The 18,126-nt window shown below is 48.1% G+C and overlaps 1 protein-coding gene and 1 long non-coding RNA gene across 5 annotated transcripts in view; one reads left to right on the top strand and one right to left on the bottom strand.

The window, feature by feature from the left end:
• Lhx8 (LIM homeobox 8) overlaps positions 1 to 5,978 on the bottom strand; it is a 22,189-nt gene extending 16,211 nt beyond the window's left edge. Inside the window, exons 1-4 of one of the 3 annotated variants that reach the window (XM_005357463.3) lie at positions 5,722 to 5,978; positions 3,886 to 3,972; positions 3,512 to 3,673; positions 137 to 258 (exon numbers count right to left, since the gene is read on the bottom strand). In XM_005357463.3, the coding sequence (XP_005357520.1) occupies positions 137 to 258; positions 3,512 to 3,673; positions 3,886 to 3,972; positions 5,722 to 5,802 (452 nt within the window). In that variant the 5' untranslated portion in view covers positions 5,803 to 5,978. Of the gene's footprint in view, positions 1 to 136; positions 259 to 3,511; positions 3,674 to 3,885; positions 3,973 to 5,449; positions 5,689 to 5,721 lie in introns of those variants that run through there. The other 2 variants (XM_005357465.2, XM_026784038.1) reach the window with 2 other exon arrangements.
• A 105-nt stretch (positions 5,979 to 6,083) lies between these two features.
• LOC113457224 lies at positions 6,084 to 15,996 on the top strand. Of its 2 annotated transcripts, none has more exons than XR_003377851.1 (4): positions 6,084 to 6,209; positions 6,600 to 6,673; positions 7,803 to 7,958; positions 8,334 to 15,996. It is a non-coding gene; the product is annotated as an uncharacterized LOC113457224 (long non-coding RNA). The 2 variants fall into 2 exon arrangements; XR_003377852.1 differs by having other exon boundaries at positions 8,159 to 15,996.
• Positions 15,997 to 18,126: the final 2,130 nt, after the last annotated feature.

Raw genomic sequence — 18,126 nt, 5'->3', positions numbered from 1 at the left:
AAAAAAAAAAAAAAAAAATTGAAATATATCATCATAATTGGCTTTCAGTAATCAAACTGTATGCAAAAAGTTCTGTTACAGATGTCTTTTAAAATAACTTCTTGAGGCATTTATTAAAATGAAAATAGCAATATACCTGAAGTAATCGAGTTTACAGAAAATGTCTTTGTCTTTAATATAACAGCTCGTGTGCCTTCCCAGGGAGGTTCTGCAGACGCTGCAGGAGAGACAGCGGACATGCCAACACAGATCATTTACCTGCAAGGGGAAATGAGGGTGAGCAGGCAGTCCACACCACCTTCAGGGCCCCCAGTCACTGACACGTGGGCAGGAAGAGAAAGGCTAGCCTCGGAACACAGGCTCAGGTTTCCTGCACCCAACCAGCACCACCGACAGACGGGCATCTGGCTATATCGTTTTCTAGACTCCAACAAGAAACCAGACTCCTATGGGGCACATTTCAAATTTGTTTTATTCCTTTGAAGCCTTCATGTCTTCTTTAATATTCATTTTCTCCTTCCCTCTCTCCTTGACCAGACCTCAATGAACATAGAGAAAACATTTATTCTGAAGTCCTATGTGCAGGCTTCAGTGTTCATCTTTGCTCTAACCCTTTCTACAATGAAACCTGGCAGTTATGGGAGTCAGGATACAAACCTTTCGATGTACTTTTTGGCCAAACAGTTGTCAACTGTGTACCATCGACAGGAATGACAAAGGCAGAAAATGCCTGGTAAAAATACCCTAGTAGAGAGAGCAAGCCGTCCACTTCCTGCCTAACACACCAGAATCGAGGCCGCTGTGCTTGCTTCTAACACAGACAGCTACAGAGAACAAAGTGCCCAGGCGGAGGTGTTGGGAACCTATGGAAGGATCTATCTTCTGGAGAAAGAAAGGGATCTGGATCCTAAGCACCCAGGAAATAAGCTCATTCGCACTTCAATATACACTCCATATATGTGCCCAGTGTGCATTTATACTGAGTGAGGCAAGACTGCATTTAATAGAGCAGGCACTCTAGACTGACAGAGGAACAGGGACCATCATCAATTCAGGAAACAAACCAACAAACCGTCACCGCAGCTACCTGAAGCTGTCACTGCCCCCCTTCAGTGCTTAACTGAAGGTTAGCCACCAAATGGAGGTGTGAACTGGGCTGTGCTGGCCTGCAGACATTGGGACTAACTGGGTTTATGCTTTGTAACTCCCGGTCAGAGTGTTTAGCTCTGATAGGACGGAGATACAAAAGACACTTTGGAGGAAACAATAGGCTTTCTATTGAGTTATGAGCCTCTTCCCAAAGCAGTGTTTTATTTCTGATGGAAATTAAAGTTTGGGTCTGGGTCTTTCTTCAGAAGAACTATGTAATATTTACTATATTAAAAAAAAAGCATAGTTAATTGGATTAAAATGAAGATATCCTGGAAGTGGAAATGCATTTTCCTCAGTTTCCCTCAAGTTGTTCCCCTCACTGCAGTCACACCCATACTTTTGTTTTGTTCTCCAAGGCAAGGCTTTAAAACAGAGCCCTGGTCTCTAACTCTCTACAAAAGCCAGACCTCTTGCCTGGCTTGACACCTTTCCTCTGGGTTTCTTCTGAAAAACAAAAGAAAGCTCCTTAACATTCTGTGTCTTTGCCAGGGAGTAAAGGAGGGTGGGAAGGATTCTGGAAAGCCTTCTGGAAACTATCCCTGAACTAGCATGCACCCAACAGGGCTCATCACCAGGCTAGGACCACTCCAGGGTGACAGGAGGGGCTGGCAGGGGGCCACAGCTGCAGGTAACTCCTGCTGACCCCTCCGTCTGACTCCAGGAGCCTGTCCCACAAGGATGGTGCTTTTCCATAGCCTCAAAGGATCGATCTGCCCTGGGTCAAATACTTTTTACCAGTGAGAAGTTTAGAGTCAAAGTTGGAGTAAGGAGTTAGCGCTTCCACTGGGGGTGAGGATGCTGAGACTTTAGAACTTCTAAATGATGCTGTGGTATCAAAATGCAATTAATTTATAAAGCCTAATAGACTATGGTTGTACGTAGAAAACCTTCCTAGTTGGACTCCTGTCCAACTACAAAAGAAAACTTTGCATAGCCCATTTAGATATAATTTTTATATAATATGGAGACAAACATAAGCAAATATAAAATTATACAAGATGAATGCTAGAGTCTGCAGAATTTCAGATTTTACCGTGTAACTCTTTCTACATCTTCTCTGCCAAGAAGTGTTAAAGTTTTCTCAAGCCCATTTCAGAAACACTCAAGACTCTGCTACTGAGAACTTTGTTCAAAACAAGAAGCAAATTTTGTCTCAGTGGATGGTTTTGTGATATTCAGTTTTCCAGGTAGCAAACTGGAAATGGGATTTTTAAAAATGCAGATTTAAAGAGAAAGCCAGGTTAGTCTGTCAGCTTCAAGAATCAGCTCACAACATTTAAGAATGCTTTTTCATCCAAGCCTCTTTCGGTGCCCTCTGGGCTCCAGAGTAAGAGTCCGAGTCCACCCAGAATTCAACTTTTGAATGTTGTCGTTAACTTAAACCCACTAATTCACTTTTTGAACTTTTACTCTCCATAATTAATCCTCTGAAAGCTGAAGTTTGGGGAGGAGGACGGAAAGTGAACTGGTTTGCAACTAATTTGGTATAGAAGAAAACATTATTTTACATAGCGGATTTTTTAAAAAAGCGATTGAAACCCAATGCGTTCAGATGAAGACACTTAGGACCAAGACCCTGCCTGCAATGGCAACCTGAGAGAATACCAACTCCAAAACCTTTCCACCCCCCACCCCCCCGCGCGCACAAAATTTTAAAAGTTAAACTGAATTAAGTAAGACAGTCAACTCTGAAACCATCTTGTGAAGCACTTGAACGGATGCTCCTACTGTGTGCGCCCAACTTTACATCTGTTTGGTTTTGCACCCCCACAAACACCCCCAGCACTGGCAGGACCATTGTGCTTAGCAAGATCTGGGAGGTTCCAGAATGGCTTCTAAAGCCTTATACGAACTTTGGCTTTGGGAAGGTTCCAGGTTCCTGTAAATAAACGCGAGACCGCGGTGATAATAACAGTCCAAACAGAAGGTCTTTTAGTCAGTTTACCGTGTTTGTAGTTATAGAAAGAGTCGAGCTGAGTCGGTTGACATACCGACGACCTGGGCTGTGCTATTCTAGGAAGACAGCAACGTGGACATATTGGAGAGGAGGGACCAGTTTGGAGAGTACAGGGTTTTCAAATAAGTGAAGGTCTAGGTTTGGTAAACAAACAAAAGCCCTGACAACTGGCAGCTGTTCCAGCCTGGGTGGCACTTCCCCGAGCTCTCCGCACACACCTGGGGAACTCTCTTTGATACAGTTTCACAAGTGAACCCTACAGTCCCTTATCGCACTTTCCCCTCCTCGCTGTGGGCCCTAGAGAGGACTACTTTGCTCAGAGGGTCTACGGAGCCTCGGCTGTCACGGGGTAGGGCGCTTTTCCCAGGGCCCCTCTGGGGCTCGCCTGCCCCCCAGTCCTACCTTGAGGAGGTATTTGTCCACAATCTCCAGGCCGCAGCTGCTGCACACACACTTGCCTGGAGGGCAGACGGAGCCCGAGGCCATGGACTGGGGCGAGGACGACGGGGAAAGCGGGGCCGAGGAGGAGCAGGAGTCCTCGTCCCCGGCTCCCTCGGGGTTCACCTGCAGGAACAGCAGAGCACTGGCCGCAGACCCCTCCTCCCTTCCACGTCCCACCTACCCATGGGGGGCACCCCGCGGGCTGTCGTCTCTCCCCATCCGCTCCCTGGGGTACCTGGGGTACCCAGACCTGCAAACCCCTGGAGTCCCGCAGCCCTGCGCCCTGCCCTGCCCAAGGAGCTGGGAAATCCCCCGTAGGCCGCCGCCCCACTCACCAGTCCTTCTTCCCCGGCGCCTTTGCGTGTCCTCCCGGCCGCCAGGGCTGCAGGCCTCCCGCACTCCTCCGACATGAGCCCCGGGCACTGCGCCGCGAGAGCGGGGAAGGCGGGGAGACACGGGTCAGGAGCCCGCGGCGTGCACGCCGAGCTCTTGAAGGCCCCGCACGAGGGCGGCGCGTGCAGCCGCGGGCACCTGAGCCCGGGCGCAGCTGGCGGGCCAGCGCGCAGCCTCCCTGGGCCGCCGCCGCCAGCGGGCGACTCGAAGACTGCGGGGCCTCGGCTCCGGGCTCGGGCCCCGCGCTCACCCCGGCACGCCGGCTCCCCGCCCCCCGCCGGGGGTACCCAGCTAATAACCGGCCTCCGCGCACAAAGCGATTGCTTTCTAGACGTCAATCACCCGGGAGTGGGGGAAACACCCGGCTAAAGGGGGCGCGGGGCGGGGGGAGGTGGAGTGAGAGAGAAGAAAAGATGACTGAGGAGGGGGTGGGGAGAAAAACTTGATTTCTTTAATAACCTCAATTAAAAGAGCAAGACACACACATATTTTTTTAAAGGGGGGGCTTTTTGAATAGGATAGCCCGAAAGGTGAAGAGGTTTAATCGGATACTTGAAAGCTAATTACAGTGGGATTTAAGAAGCCTGGTGTTTGTTCCGACAATTTGAATGAAAATGCTCCAGATTAAACGGAGCCAGCAGCTCTTTGGTAAACTTAAAGCAATTAGAACGGTAAGCGATTTACACTGGTTTCTTTAAGGTGTGAATTGCCACTTAGCGCCCAGTAAGTCAACATTTTAGCTACTAAAGGATTATCTTTAACCAGTGCAAAAAGCGGGTCGAATAATGGAAATATCCAGCTGAATTTAATTTGTCCCATTAAATTAAAAAAAAAAATCCCTCACCCAACAAGGGTCAGTATATTTTAGAGCACACAGGCGCGTGGCTCAAGTGTCCCCAAGCACTGGCTGCACTTTCAGTTTTGTTCTGCAAACGAAAGCAATCTCTCTGAGAAGTCTAGCTGCGGGCTGGTGGGTCCGCGGATTCCAGCGGCTCACGCCCACCGCGTTCCCGCCTCTTTGTCTCCTTCTCTGTCCTCTGACAGCCCCAGGTGAGCCAGCGGCCGCACGTGGGGTCTCCCGAGTGCAACTGCTCCCGGGCCGCGTCCTTTCCGCGGACACAAAGCGTCCAGACAGAAACTCTACCGGCCACCTTCCACGCAAACACGAAGCCAGCAGTGCCCCACCCGCGTCCTTCCGAGGTCCCCAGTCTGGGAGCCAGAAAATGCGAGCCACCCAGGGTCTTGCCTTCCGGATTCCCGCGTTAGACTCGCCTCCTACTGCGAGGTTTGCCCCTTGGGTGTTTCCAATGAAATCGTTTTATGGCCCTTCCTAGGAGCAGACGGACTCTGAATAACCCAAGTCCCCAAGTCGGTCGCCTAGGGTCCCGAGACCCCACAGGCGCCTGATCCGAGGCAAGAGCACCCGACTGCAGCCTGGACCCCTATCCCACCCCTGTCCCAGGCCGCCTCGAACAGCAAGTTAAATAGAATAAAAACAGAACTCACATTAAAAACAGAACTCACATGGCCCCGAGAGCACCTTAGGCTCCAGGCTTCGTCTCCCAAATTAGAGTGTCCATGCCTCAGGTTAAGTGAGCCCACGGGGTGGGGACAAGGTGATTACTACCTAACGCTGCTACGTAATAAAAAAAAATTGTCAGGTCTGGAGATGAGACAGTGACAGGTGGTTTTCCGAACCTCTGCTAGGAGCCTGACAACTCTCTTTTCTCAAGGAAACCGCTGTTCAACGCATCCTGCCAGGCGTCTGGCTCGCTCACCTTCTCGCGGGGAACCGCCAGCTCCGGCACGTCCTTTCCCTCCAGTTTACACACGAACATCTGATCGCTCTTCCAATACATGGCCCCGCAGGCGTTGCTTATCACATACCAGCTCCAGAGGGTCAGAGGCTGTGGGTGTCAGCAGTGCCCCCCTCCCGCGCGCCAAAAGCGCCAAGGAAAGCTAACACGCAGGATTGCAATGTTATAAGTGCGCCTCGGTCCAAAGAGGCCGCCGCAGTGACCGTGACCCCTCTCGGACCCACGTTTCTTAAGATTTCTCTCTCAGCTACTCTGAGGTCTGTCCCTCCAGGAAAAGAGAGAAAGAAGTTGTGTTTTCCAGAGGGTGGAACCTCACGGGGAGGAGGGGGTGTGGGGGAAAGTCTTTTCCTGGAGGGACAGCCTCACCTCCCTGCGGGAAAAACCCGCCTTCTCTACATGTTAAGATCTTTATCTGCATCAGACAGCTTACTCCAAGTTCAGTGTTAAAGGTGGGGGAAATGCGGATGGCCCATTAACGTGATTTCTTTTCTCTTTCTTTTTTCTTTCTTTTCTTTTTTCCCCCTCTTTTTTGGAATCTGCTTTCTGCGTCTGACTTGTTTTAAATTCTCTCTCCCCATCCAAAACCTAAACAAAGATTCGGGTTACAATTCTTTAGGCGCGTGCGGGAGGGGAAGGAGAGGTCTCCTGGGTTCCCAAGCGGTAGCCCTCCAGAAGTGCGCGTCGGTGGTGGTTCTATCTCCATTTGCGAAAAGTTTTCCCGTTAAGATAAAGAAGGGGCATCTGAGCGACTAGACTTGATTTGCGACTAAATTCGGAATCAAGGATACAAGAAAGACGAAAGTATGTTACTCACGAATGTTGTTTTTATTTAATTCTAGACAAAAATTTCTGCCATAGATGGAGGCATTCAGTACAGCTGCGCATTCCCGGGCTAGAGTGTGTGCCTGTGCGTGTAAGTAGGGGGTAGGAGTGATTTTGACCCGCATTGGAAAGTGTAGGAGCCTTTTGTTTGCTTGCTTGGTTCTTTTCTTTTTTTTTTCTTTTTAATAAGGTCTCACTTCGTTTATAGAAGATAAATTTGTAAGAAGTTATTTTTAAATGACTTTTGTTTTCTATTTGCCCTTTTAGATAAACAAAAGCGAAGCATTTGGAAATGACGTAATATAGAGACATCTTGGAGTCTTTATTTAATCAAGCCTCGTAAAAGAACCATGTTTTGTTACTTCAATTAGACAGAAATATGTGCAGTAAAACACACGGACATGAAATCTTAATCCCTTGTCTTATCTGTGCTGAAGATGAAGCTGAGAGACTGCCCAGACCTGCGATCAGCGGCTAGCGGAGGGATGGACAGTAGAGGGGTGGATGAAATGAGCCTGGTGCCCGAGTAGGGCTGCGACCTTGGGTTTCCTTCTTTCCTTTCCTTTCCCCCCCTTTTTAACTCCTTAGACACAGGGGACTTTTGAACACACACCGTCTCCGCTTTCCTTTTCTGTGGCTAGGTACCCTCCAGCAGGTCCCCATTAAATTTAGCGTGGGATAAGAGAGACCTAAGATTTAGAGTAACTTATATTCTGGTGGAACAGCGAAAAATTTGGGTTTCGACTGACTGCCCGAAAAGCTAAACTGTGTTTGTTTGTCAAAAGCAAAAATCAGGACTGGGTGAGAGAATTCACATAACGTATTTTCCATAAGATACTGCTTGGAGGTGACTTCCCGAATGGAAACAGAGACTGTTGAGGAAGGCTGGCTCCAGCAGGCCGTGCATAGGACCGAGCCCCTGGAAGAGGAATCAAAACTAGAATCTAGCTTGGAGATTTACTTACAGCCCTTGGTGCTATGGTTTGCAACGTGAATCTGAAGTTGCCTTTGCCTGTTAGCAAGAACGGTCTGAGCCGGTCATCTGGAGAGCCCGGCGCGCCAGAGCTGTTTGGGGGAAGTGGGGAGGGGCGCCGGCGTGCACGCCGCTTTTCCACCCACCCTCGCCTAATCAGGCCGCTCTCAATCAGGTTTTCAACATACTAATCTTGATCTAAGAGCTCCTATCTCTGCATAAGTGGAGGAAATGATTCGTGTTTCAGAGGCTTCCGGGCTTCGAGGAGGAGCAGGACGTCAGACTGCGGCAGAGGATCTAAAAGGCTAGTCTGCGCCCGCCCTGCTCCTGGCGCCCGGCGGGACTGCGACCTCACCGGCAGCATAATTGCGTGTGTCCAGTAAGCTCCTGGGGTTGTCCCGTGGTAAGTGTGTTTTCCCGGTGGAAAGTTCGTTTCCTGTCCGGGGACTAAGGCTTTGGCTTGGGGTGTGAGATGGAGATGGGCGGAGGCGAAAGCGAAGGTTTTCTCTTGGAAGGCCAAGGCTGAGCTTCCCGCGGGGTCCTGGGCCTAATGACCTTCTGACCCCTCTTACCTAAAAATGTTTTGCTTCTGCTCGCCCGCAGGCAATCTGCAGTTCGTTGCTCCTCGGGTCAGGCAAAGAAAAAGTTCGCCCTGTTTGAGATACAACTTACAAAACACTTTTCTTTTTTAAAATAAAAAAAAAATCATGAGAATTTTTAGTCCCGACTCCAAATGAGACCAACTTTGAACGAAACTCAGTTTCGTTTTTTCATGTAGGTGAGAAAAATAAATCGGCCGTGCCTTGCTGGTGCTATCCTATTGGACTGACATTTATAGAAGCCGCCGCTTATCAAATGAAAATCAGAAGCGGAAGGCCCACCTAGGGGGTCTACCAACATCCTCGAAGCCCGGGCTCCGTCCAAGGAAAGAAAGGAGTAGGAAGGAGAACCAGAGAGAACTCCAAAGAGGTCTGGTGCATGGCTGTGCGGCTCGTACCCAAGTTCGGAGGCACTAAGTGTGCCCTGTTAAAACCCGAGGGGTGCTGGAAGGGGTCTGGGTCCCGTCGCGCCAGGCCTTGGGTCCAGGGCTGGAGAAAGAGAGAACCCCAACCTACCCGACCCCGACAGCTTCCACCTCGGAGAAGAGCTGCCTAATTGGGCATCGAGCTGCTGTGAAATTTGCGGTCTGTTAATGAATGACCCACCTCCTCGGCTATTCCTATCAAAGGCACAAAACTGATATTTTCACACCTCTGCAGGAGCTGTTTATAAACATCCTGCGTTCGTGGGATGGAAAAAAAGGGGGTGGGGGCTGCATTGACAAGGTCTCTGGAGCTCAGTATTTAAAAGCTATAGATCCGAATTAGAAAATTATTACTTTAAATAGAGAAAGCCCCCACCAATTTAACTACTGAACTTTGAGCATCTGAGCTCCTGGTGCTAACTGCAAGTTTGGAGGAACTTATCCTGGAGCTTGCACGGAAGGCAGGCCATCCACTGGCTCTCAGCTTCCAGAGCTGTAGCTTCTGGGGCTGCAGTTCTCCAGAGGGTTGGCGAGGGCTATCCTGGATCGCGTCTACAGAGACCTAGGTCAGTCACAGCTGGGACCTGGGAGAAAGCCTAGGCGAAGTAGCCCGAGTGGCCTGAGCTTGGCGGCGCAACGCTTTCTTCAGCCCAAGTCCAGAGCGCAGTCGGCCCAGGACTCTCCGGTCCACTGCAGTAGGGGAATGCGTGACCTTGGCTCCGATGAAGGAGCCGCCAAGGTCCCTGAGGTGAGCGCTGAAACTGCAAGCGTGGCACTTGACTGTAGGCGGGTGTCTTTGGATTGTTGGCCCACTTCGTTTATTGTGCAGAGGAGTCTGAAAAGTGATTGAAGAAGAAAGATTGTCCAGAGATACTTTTTGCTTAAAACCGTGCGGCTGGAAACCTGTGTCCTTATTCAGTGACCCAGAGCGTGAAACCTGCTCACCTTGGGGCTCACTGGGCCCAGACTGTTTTAGACTTTGTCACCCGTAGCGTCCGGGGGAACTGAGTTGTGATTATTCTCGAAAGTGAAGGTCACCAAGAAGGTGCATACCGGGGTCTGAGATTTACGGTTAGCTGAGGCTGTGCTAACCGTAGGGTAGGGGAAGTTTATTACTAGACCGCACCAGGGACACTCGGAACACCCTCCCCTTGGTCCCTGCGCGACACCCCCATGTCCCAATGAAGACAAACTGGAGGTACACGGAGGAAGAGCGAGCCTGCACGTGTGTGTGAGCTAGTTCTTCAGGAAACCCGGCTCACTAACGGGGCCCAGAAATGAAGCAAGAACAGAACTCGGGGACAAGGAGCCCGAAATTAGGGGAGGGGCTGCCGGGAAGACTCCCGGGTTAAACGTTAGTAGGCAGCTCCATTAACTCATTGTGACATTCACAGGCCCACAATCTCACTTTAAGCACGCCTGCGGTTTAGAGCCGCGGGTGTTCTGTGACTTTTGTCGTGGCCAATAAAGCAGGAACCACGGAAACTTGACTGTTGTTTCTATAGAATCCTGCCTGCAAATCCCTGAAGTGCAAGGTGTAGCAAAACGCAATAATTGCCACCTCCTACCCCCCTTAGAGTTTTCTTTACAGATTCTAGGCACTCTCCTCTGCCATAGATCCAGTTTTGAGCTCCCTCATCTGGGAGGGTGGAGCTCTCATCCCGGAGGTGACTTCCCCACCCTACTCCTATCCCCATATCATCCCATCCCGCCCAAGACAATTCCTCATGGTTCCATAATTGGAATTAAACCCCAGCCAGAGTGACAGAAAAGCCACGCTCTGTCTGAATGCAACAGCCCGCTCCAGCAGAGTTTCTGTAGCCAGGAGTGGAAGAGAGCCGCGGTTCCCAGTATTTGATAAAGTTTGCTAAGGGAACGGTTTTGGGAGAGCCCAGCAAGCAGCACACAGCTTTCCTGTCCATGACACTCTGCAACACTCCCCAGGTTGTGCAAGTCAGCCCATGTCTTAACAGAATTTGTAAAATGATGCCTTCGCCATGAATGTCCAAAGAAAATGTCTAAACCATACTTTTAAAAAGTAGCGTTGTGTATGGATTTCAACTACAGGACACTTGGTTCTTGTAACCAAGGAAATGTTCCCCTCGAATTCTCTCTCTTCCTTTCTCCCCCCCCCACTTGCCTTCCTGGGGGCAGGGGTGTTAAAGAGCAAGACAATGTGATGTCCATTTAATGTGGAGTTTGAAGCTAGTGAGCCTGTAGTCAGACATTGAGGAGATTAACAGAAGAGCTCAGTTTTTACCATCTACAAGATGAAGAGCACTAAACAGTTGTCATATCAATAGAAATAACGCTCGGATAAGTGTTCAGCCAGTTCTTTGGGAATGCAGTTCTGGTCCCCCCCCCCATTCTTCCCTGGAGAGGTCTAGGAGCTGAGGCATCATCAAAGCCTTGTTCGAAAAGGTGGGAACAGTCCAGGTTCTCCACTGTCCAGTGAGATGCCCTTAGGGTTCCCCAGACAGCCTGAAGGAAATGTGTCTGTCCATGAGCCTCAGAGGCTCTGGGAGAGAATGGTCAGTCTGGAGCCCCTTCTCCTGACTGCAACTTTAGCCAAACCCCTCAATCCGAATTTCCTGAACTGCCCTGTTCTCCTGGGTTTATCTTGAGGCTAATCTTGTGTGTTTACAAAGCAGGCACCTGGGTTTCTGTGAATCCCTGGGAGGCAAGCATCTGAGAATTGTGAGCATGGCAGTAGATGCTGCTTGCCCCCAGCAGTGCTCTGATGCAAGCCTAGTTCAGCCTCCCCAGCAATGCTGTCTCCACCTTAGAATCCAGACCAAGAACATGGAAGCTGTGTTTTCAGACTTTTAGCCATGTGGCTCTTTCGGGTGAGTTCAGAAGGGCCAGCTTTGGTAAATGGTTTTATGACGTGACTCTTCTCAGAGTTCAGAAGACTTGGTGGGGACCTCGCAGTTCAGTCTCCAGCCCTTTGCTTCTGGGTCTTCTGTCTGCCTCTATACCCCCAGGGAGAGGTTCCTGGTATCCATCCCACATCCACCGTCATGGAATGGTTTGGAGCGTCAAAAAGGGCACAAGAGGGAAAAATGGAGTCAGTTCTTAAACCCACAGTAGCTTTTTGTCCTTTCCCTTCCAGCTGACATTTACACAAGTGGATTCATCCTGGGGGAATCAAGCAATGACTAGATCCCCATACTGATGGCAGTACAGAGGGTTAAGCCTCTTCTGCAATTTTCCTTTTGGACTTGACCACAGCTCTAACTCTGTAACTCTAAAGTCTGAAGAGTGCCCGTCTCTGGCTGTGCAAAAGTGGGGTGTCTCACCCTTGGTGGGAAAACCTTCAGAAACAGTTTCCTAACACAAACAGGAGTGCCAGCAGGTACTCTGAGAGCTCCATGGAGACCGGAACTGTGTGCTCTTCTGACTCTCTGGAACCAAGTTTAGTGCCTGGCACTGGGCAATACAAGTTCTGGCCAGCAGCAGGCTAGCTCCTTCCTCTGTCTGTGTTGTTCCAGCACTTTCTCCATTGTCCTGGCCGCTTTCTTCCTCAGGAACAGCATTTAACTTTTTTTTTTAAATCCCTCAAAGAACTTAAGCCAGGAAGGGAGTGGACAATCTGACCAAATGACTGATCTTCATTTACAGTGACGGAGCTCTTAGAATCTCAGTATGCAGTGGAGCTGGACACCTGCTTTGTCTTCCAGAGAGGACACAGGAGGAGCAGCTTCTGAACTTGGGGATACTATAGTGTATGATTGTAGGGACATCTAGGAATACTAGCATGGGTCATTATAGAGACACCTTGGATAGAGACTATGTGTGGTCAGGGATAGGATAAGCCTCTCTGGTCTCATTCTGCACACACAGAAATGCTGTGCATTTTATCAGATTCTGTCGCAAGTTTTGCTCCAGGAAAAAAGGGGGAACGGAGCAGATAGAGAAGATTGGAGCTGAGGCTATTGGGAACCAGGTGCTGCTGGAGGCAGGTGTGAGGTCTAACTCTAGATCTAGCCCACCTCCACCCTGGCTGTGTATTTCTCCAGAACTCCCCCAAAACCTGAAGTCTGGGATTCCAAGTCTTAGAAAGATCTGGAAGAGGCCTCTCATCCCTGATGGGGATTAATCCCTCCACTCCAGGGAACTCCTGAATTCTTGAGTTTTTCACATGCACCTAACAAGCCAAGTTAGGGCAATAATGATAAACATTTATTTTTAAAATATTTATCTATTCTTATTTTATGTTTATGAGTGTTTGTCTGTATGAATGTCTGTGTACCAAATGAATGAAGAGTCAGAAAAAGCTAGAAGAAGGAATTGGATCCCCTGTAGCTGAAGGTACTAACAACTGGGAAGCTGCTTTGTCAGTGTTCGGAATCAAACCTGGCTCTCTTTATAAGAGCAACCAATGCTCTTAACAGCTGATCTTTTAAGTGCAGAAATACTTAACTTTATATTATATCCATGCACCCAATTGGTTTCATGGTCTTGAGCAAAATGAATGTCTATTCAGTAGCACCTGCAAACTCAAGCAGGAGCTGCTGCAGGCTTTTGTAAATGCGGCAAAACCCAACTTTGAGAGTGGTCAGCCTCATGAATTTCAGTCATATTTAAGTTCTCTTTTTTGAAGGTACTCCAATGCAGTCCTATCCCCCCAAAGTGTGTCTTAGGGTGTCAGTGGGTAGAGACACTTAAGTTCCCCCTCTGGAACCTGCAGGTAGACTGGGAGACACAGTTCCTGCAAGTTGTCTTTTGACCTGTGCTTGCTAGCTCCCCCACCACACACACAAATAAACATAACTTTAAAGACTGTCTCACCCTCCACCACCTTCAGAGAATATTCGGACTCTCTTTGCATTCATTGTTGCTTTTCTGTCTTAGAGTCAAAAGGAAATTTTTGTTTAATTATTCAAACATATCTTTACTGCATCATGTGATAAACTTTCCAATGCTGCTTCCTCTTTCTTCTCTTTGGAATATTTCCACCTTGCACCAGTAACTTTAATGATTCAGTGGAGTGGAAGAAACTCTTCTCAATCAAATCTGAACCAGACACTAAGGGTGCATTAGCTTTAGAGGGGTTGACCCCAAATTCAATTCTCCGCTGGGGTGGGGTTGAATCAAGCTATGCAAATCTGTTCTTTTAACAGTCCTGGTAGAAAGCCGGTTCCCTGAAAACACCCTTGTCTTTGCTTCTTTAAAGCCCTCCCCCCCCCGCCAGGTAAGGCCCTCAAAAGACTATTATAGGCATATATATGTCCATTATAGGCAGCAGTTGAGTGAGGACCACATGGCTTCCCCTGCTGTGTCACCTGTCTCTGATGGCTGTGATACCCCCTACATAGACCAGAAACCCACAGCTCCAACAGATGCCTCTATGGAGAGTCTGGACACAAACCCATGCCAAGGTCTCAATCACTGTGCTCACCAGTAATAATTGTCTGTTCCTATGGTGTACTTGATTCCCGCCCCTCACTTTCCCTTGGAATAATAGAAGTGAGAAATAGCATCTGGTTTGGGCAGTGAAAGGTGCTAGAACACTGGGGGTCCTGAGTGCCAGTTTTAAAGTTCACATGCTTTGCCAAGGAGTGGCTGCAGACTGGCAAGTGACTTGCACTCTCTCACAGTCTGGGGTTGTAAATACTGTTGCTTTTCCTTGGTAACTCCCACACCCCAGGCTAGCAGGTCACCTCTTGTCTGGCTCCAGGCCCTTCCTCTAGGTGGGTTGCCTGAGCAGCCTGGATCAGCACCCTCTTTGCAGGTGACCTCTTACTTAGGTCCTGCTCGGGAACCACCTGGTCTCTGGGCAGTCAGGCAGTGGCCTCCAGGCTTTTGCCCCACCACCCACCCCCTCTGGCGGGATCTCTCTCCAGTGCATGCTGCGAGCATCCCCACACTCAGGATGTCCAGGAAGGCTACTGTGGCTTGGGATGATGGCTAGAGCTCTGGATGGGCTGGAGTCAACCCTGGGCAGAGAGAGTAGGGATCCTGCTTGGCTGGTGGAACCAGCCCCTGCCCTTCAGCCATTGGCCATGGGCTAGCCCAGCACCCAGGCTTGGGTTTCACTGCGAATGTTCCTGGTCTGGAAGCAGATGTGGCCTCCAGAGCTCCTTAAGACTTTTTTTTTTCTATGAGAAAGTCAATGCCCTCCTGAGGACCCCTAGCTCAAACTGGGTTTCCCTCAGCTCCACTTGCTTGTATTTCTTGCTTTGTCTTTAAAGAGCCGCAGACCGGCAGGCACTCACTCAGGCAGCGCCCAGAAAGCTTTAAAAAGCTGACTAGAGGCACCTTCTCCAGTTAGGGACAAGGCCTCATTAGGCTGTGGGGATTTCCTAGGTGGGCAGGCCCCGAAGTCCAAATCCTGCAGGAAGTTGGAGTCTGAGAGATATGATCTGCTTTGGACTGGCGCAGAATTCTGGAATCCACTCTCTCCAGGCACAGTTCTCCCATCCCCCCCCTACCCCGGCGGTGGGAGGGAGGTGGGGGGGGGGAGAAGGGGCTCAGGACTCAGGAGGAAGGGATGCTGGCCTGACCATCCTCTGGAGTGGCTCAGTCTCAGGGAGCATTTCCCTGGGGATTGCCTACTTGGTCTCAGTCCCCTTCCCAATCCCTGCTGCTTGGCCTTTGGTACTTTTTAAATAAAGCCATTCAGTGCTAGGGCAAATGGTTGTAACTTGATTAGGCACGCATGTACAGCTCTAAGGGGTGTGTGTGTGTGTGTGTGTGTGTGTGCGCGCGCGCGCGCGCTAGGCTGATGAGAATATGTTCTGAGCCAAAGATGAGCAGAGTCCTTAGGGCCCTGAGTTTCTTAAGTTAAATGAAGAACTTGTTTTCCCTTCGTGGGATTATCTTTTTAATATATTTTAAAATCATGTTCTTAATTTTGGTCACCTTGAGAGAAGTTTCTTACCAATGTGAGTAGAAGCCGAAGGGGATACATTTGCAAGGCCACCTTTAATCTGCAGAAACAATCAGTGGAGTTTGGTGTTCAACAAGCGACATGCATGCTTTCTTTGCTGCTGGCCAGGGTGTCGTTTTTAAAAGATAGATCCCTGTTCATTGTTTCTGCTGGGTACGGTGGTCATTGGAACACATCTGTTCCTGATAGCTTTTCTATGTCGAGCACACACTATCGTGTTAGCAAGATTTTACACCATCTGTTTAAAAAATTCTTGCCAGTGCTATTTGATGCCCGGTTGAACTTTAGCCAAACTTCATTTTATACTCTTCTCTTGGTCCAGAGCATATATAATACACTTTAATGAAATTATGCTTTCATACTTGCTGACAGGCATCAGAAACATATTTGCCCAGGTCAACAGTGGTCCAGCCAAGTGTGACAGGGAGGGACAGCCCTGAAACACCACAGGGGTAAAGATGCTGGAGAGAAAAATATTTGGAAGCAAAGCTTTTAAATTAAAATCAAGTCATCACCCAACTAAACATAACACACACACACACACACACACACACACACCACATACAGAGGCACACACACATATGAGAGAGAGACAGAGAGAGGAGAGACTATTTGGACCTGCATTGGGAACTATTGTATATTTCTGATGATTTATGAATGTCTTCATTATAAGCATTAAATTTAGAAATTTTATATTTTATATTTTTGACCTTTCCCCAAGTCTGTAATAACTGGTTTGCAAAATAATAAAGTACAATGGTGATATAATGTGATTATGTTAAATGTATCTTGAATGCAATCGGAGGCCATTGAGCCTATCTAATCAGGTATTTACTTTTGATCTTGTGGTCGCTCACAAAGGTTTGAGCTCTTCAGAGCAGGGCTAATATGACATTTCAAAGACTATTTGTAAATCTGTCATTTGATTGCTAAGTATTATGTTCTAGTGGTGGAATAACAGTAAGGCTGTAATTGGCTGGAGAATGTGGACACAGGCTGAGTGTTTTCAAACAGGCAGCATTCCTGGGACTACCTGTTTACAACAGGGTAAGGCTTTACTGTGCTAATTTCCAAAGGTGTTTCAGATTTAGGTCCAGAGATAGTCCTGAGGACTAAGTGAATTATACTCTGCCTAGGTGCCTGGCGATCAGTATCCCACTGACTGGGGAATGTTTCCTTGGAGGGACGTCTGCAGAAAACAGGTTGTTCATCTCTTTCTCCTCTGTGACCTGGACAGGCTGCTGTGACTTTAGGGTGTCCATCAAATACCAACTCAGGATGGAAACTCTGTTTATTCATAAAAATAAATTGTTGCTTTGATGTATATAGTTTTTAAATTGAATGTGTCTATGGTGATGTAGGTGACTGATATTATTTCCACAAGACATTTGTGGATGAGTACATTGTTACTGTCAGATGGAGTTGAGGCATTTGTGGGTGGGTACATTGTTACTGTGAGATGCATCTAGTTATAAAATGAAAGTGCTCTTGTAACATCCCTGTCCACCTGTATTTTTAAAAATTATTTATCAAGATCTCACTTTCATTAAACAGTTAGTTTGGATGTGTTGAAATGTAACTTACAGATTTCTTTGTAAAACAGCCAGTGTTACCAAAATCCAAACCCTGTGAATCTTCACACGTCTGGTTCCAATTAATCTGCTTAGACGATTTAATGGCTAAAATAACAAACCTGATTTAGCCAATCTGGAGTTCTGCACCAATTTTCCATGGGCCTCTTTAAGGTCTAATGCCTTTTCTTACACACATTAATTCATGGTTCTAGTCTTCGAAGAGCAGGGTTGGAAAAGTAAATAGCTAGATGCATTTTCTCTAACAACATCTTTACTGTTACCTCAATTGGGTAGAGTTGGAGAGAGTGCCTGGACAAGCATCAGTGATTACCGGGAAAGAGAAAGAGCGGTACCTATGTAACTATTGGGATTATTCGTTGAGCTTGAGTGCCTACAACATACCAGGTGTACAGATACTAAAGCAATACACGGGTGGTCCTAGTGCCCTAAAAAAAAAACCCTGTCTAGAGCTAGTCTGGGCAAAGGTAAAATTTGTTGATCCTTTCAATTCTATAATGTCTCAATCTATACCCTTGGTTCTCGAATTAATAAAACTATCAAATGACCTCATGTAATTTTCTCTCTACTTATATACATATATTCACACTTTGTGATGGCTGCCATTTGGGTGAATGAACTCTCCCTACAAACCATAGACTGTTACCACAGGCCATTACCACAGGCCTTGCTTGACCATAACAGACAGGCTATGTACCGTACACTGGAAGGAAGCCCACAGAAGTTTCCTGAAGTTCCTGTTCAGTTGTTGTGATTCCTCTGTCACAGTCAGTTATGTGGTGTGCTGGTTTTTCATTTTTGTTTTTTGACAGAGTATCACTGTGTAGCCCTGGCTGACTTATAACTTACCATGTTAACGAGGCTGCCCTTGAAGTCAAGACAGTCAATCAACAACTGAAGCCAATGATTGTAGGGATTTTGTTGTTGTTTTGTCCTATATTTGCTGGTCTAGATAATTAATTGTCCTGCAAACTGAAAGGTTGGATCCTCCTCTCTCCTTCTCCTTCTCCTTCTCCTTCTCCCTCTCCCTCTCCCTCTCCCTCTCCCTCTCCCTCTCCCTCTC

The sequence above is a fragment of the Microtus ochrogaster genome, chromosome 21, assembly GCF_000317375.1.
Source record: "Microtus ochrogaster isolate Prairie Vole_2 chromosome 21, MicOch1.0, whole genome shotgun sequence".
In the NCBI taxonomy this organism is placed as follows: Eukaryota; Metazoa; Chordata; class Mammalia; order Rodentia; family Cricetidae; genus Microtus; species Microtus ochrogaster.
This window is presented reverse-complemented; position numbering and strand designations above follow the sequence as displayed.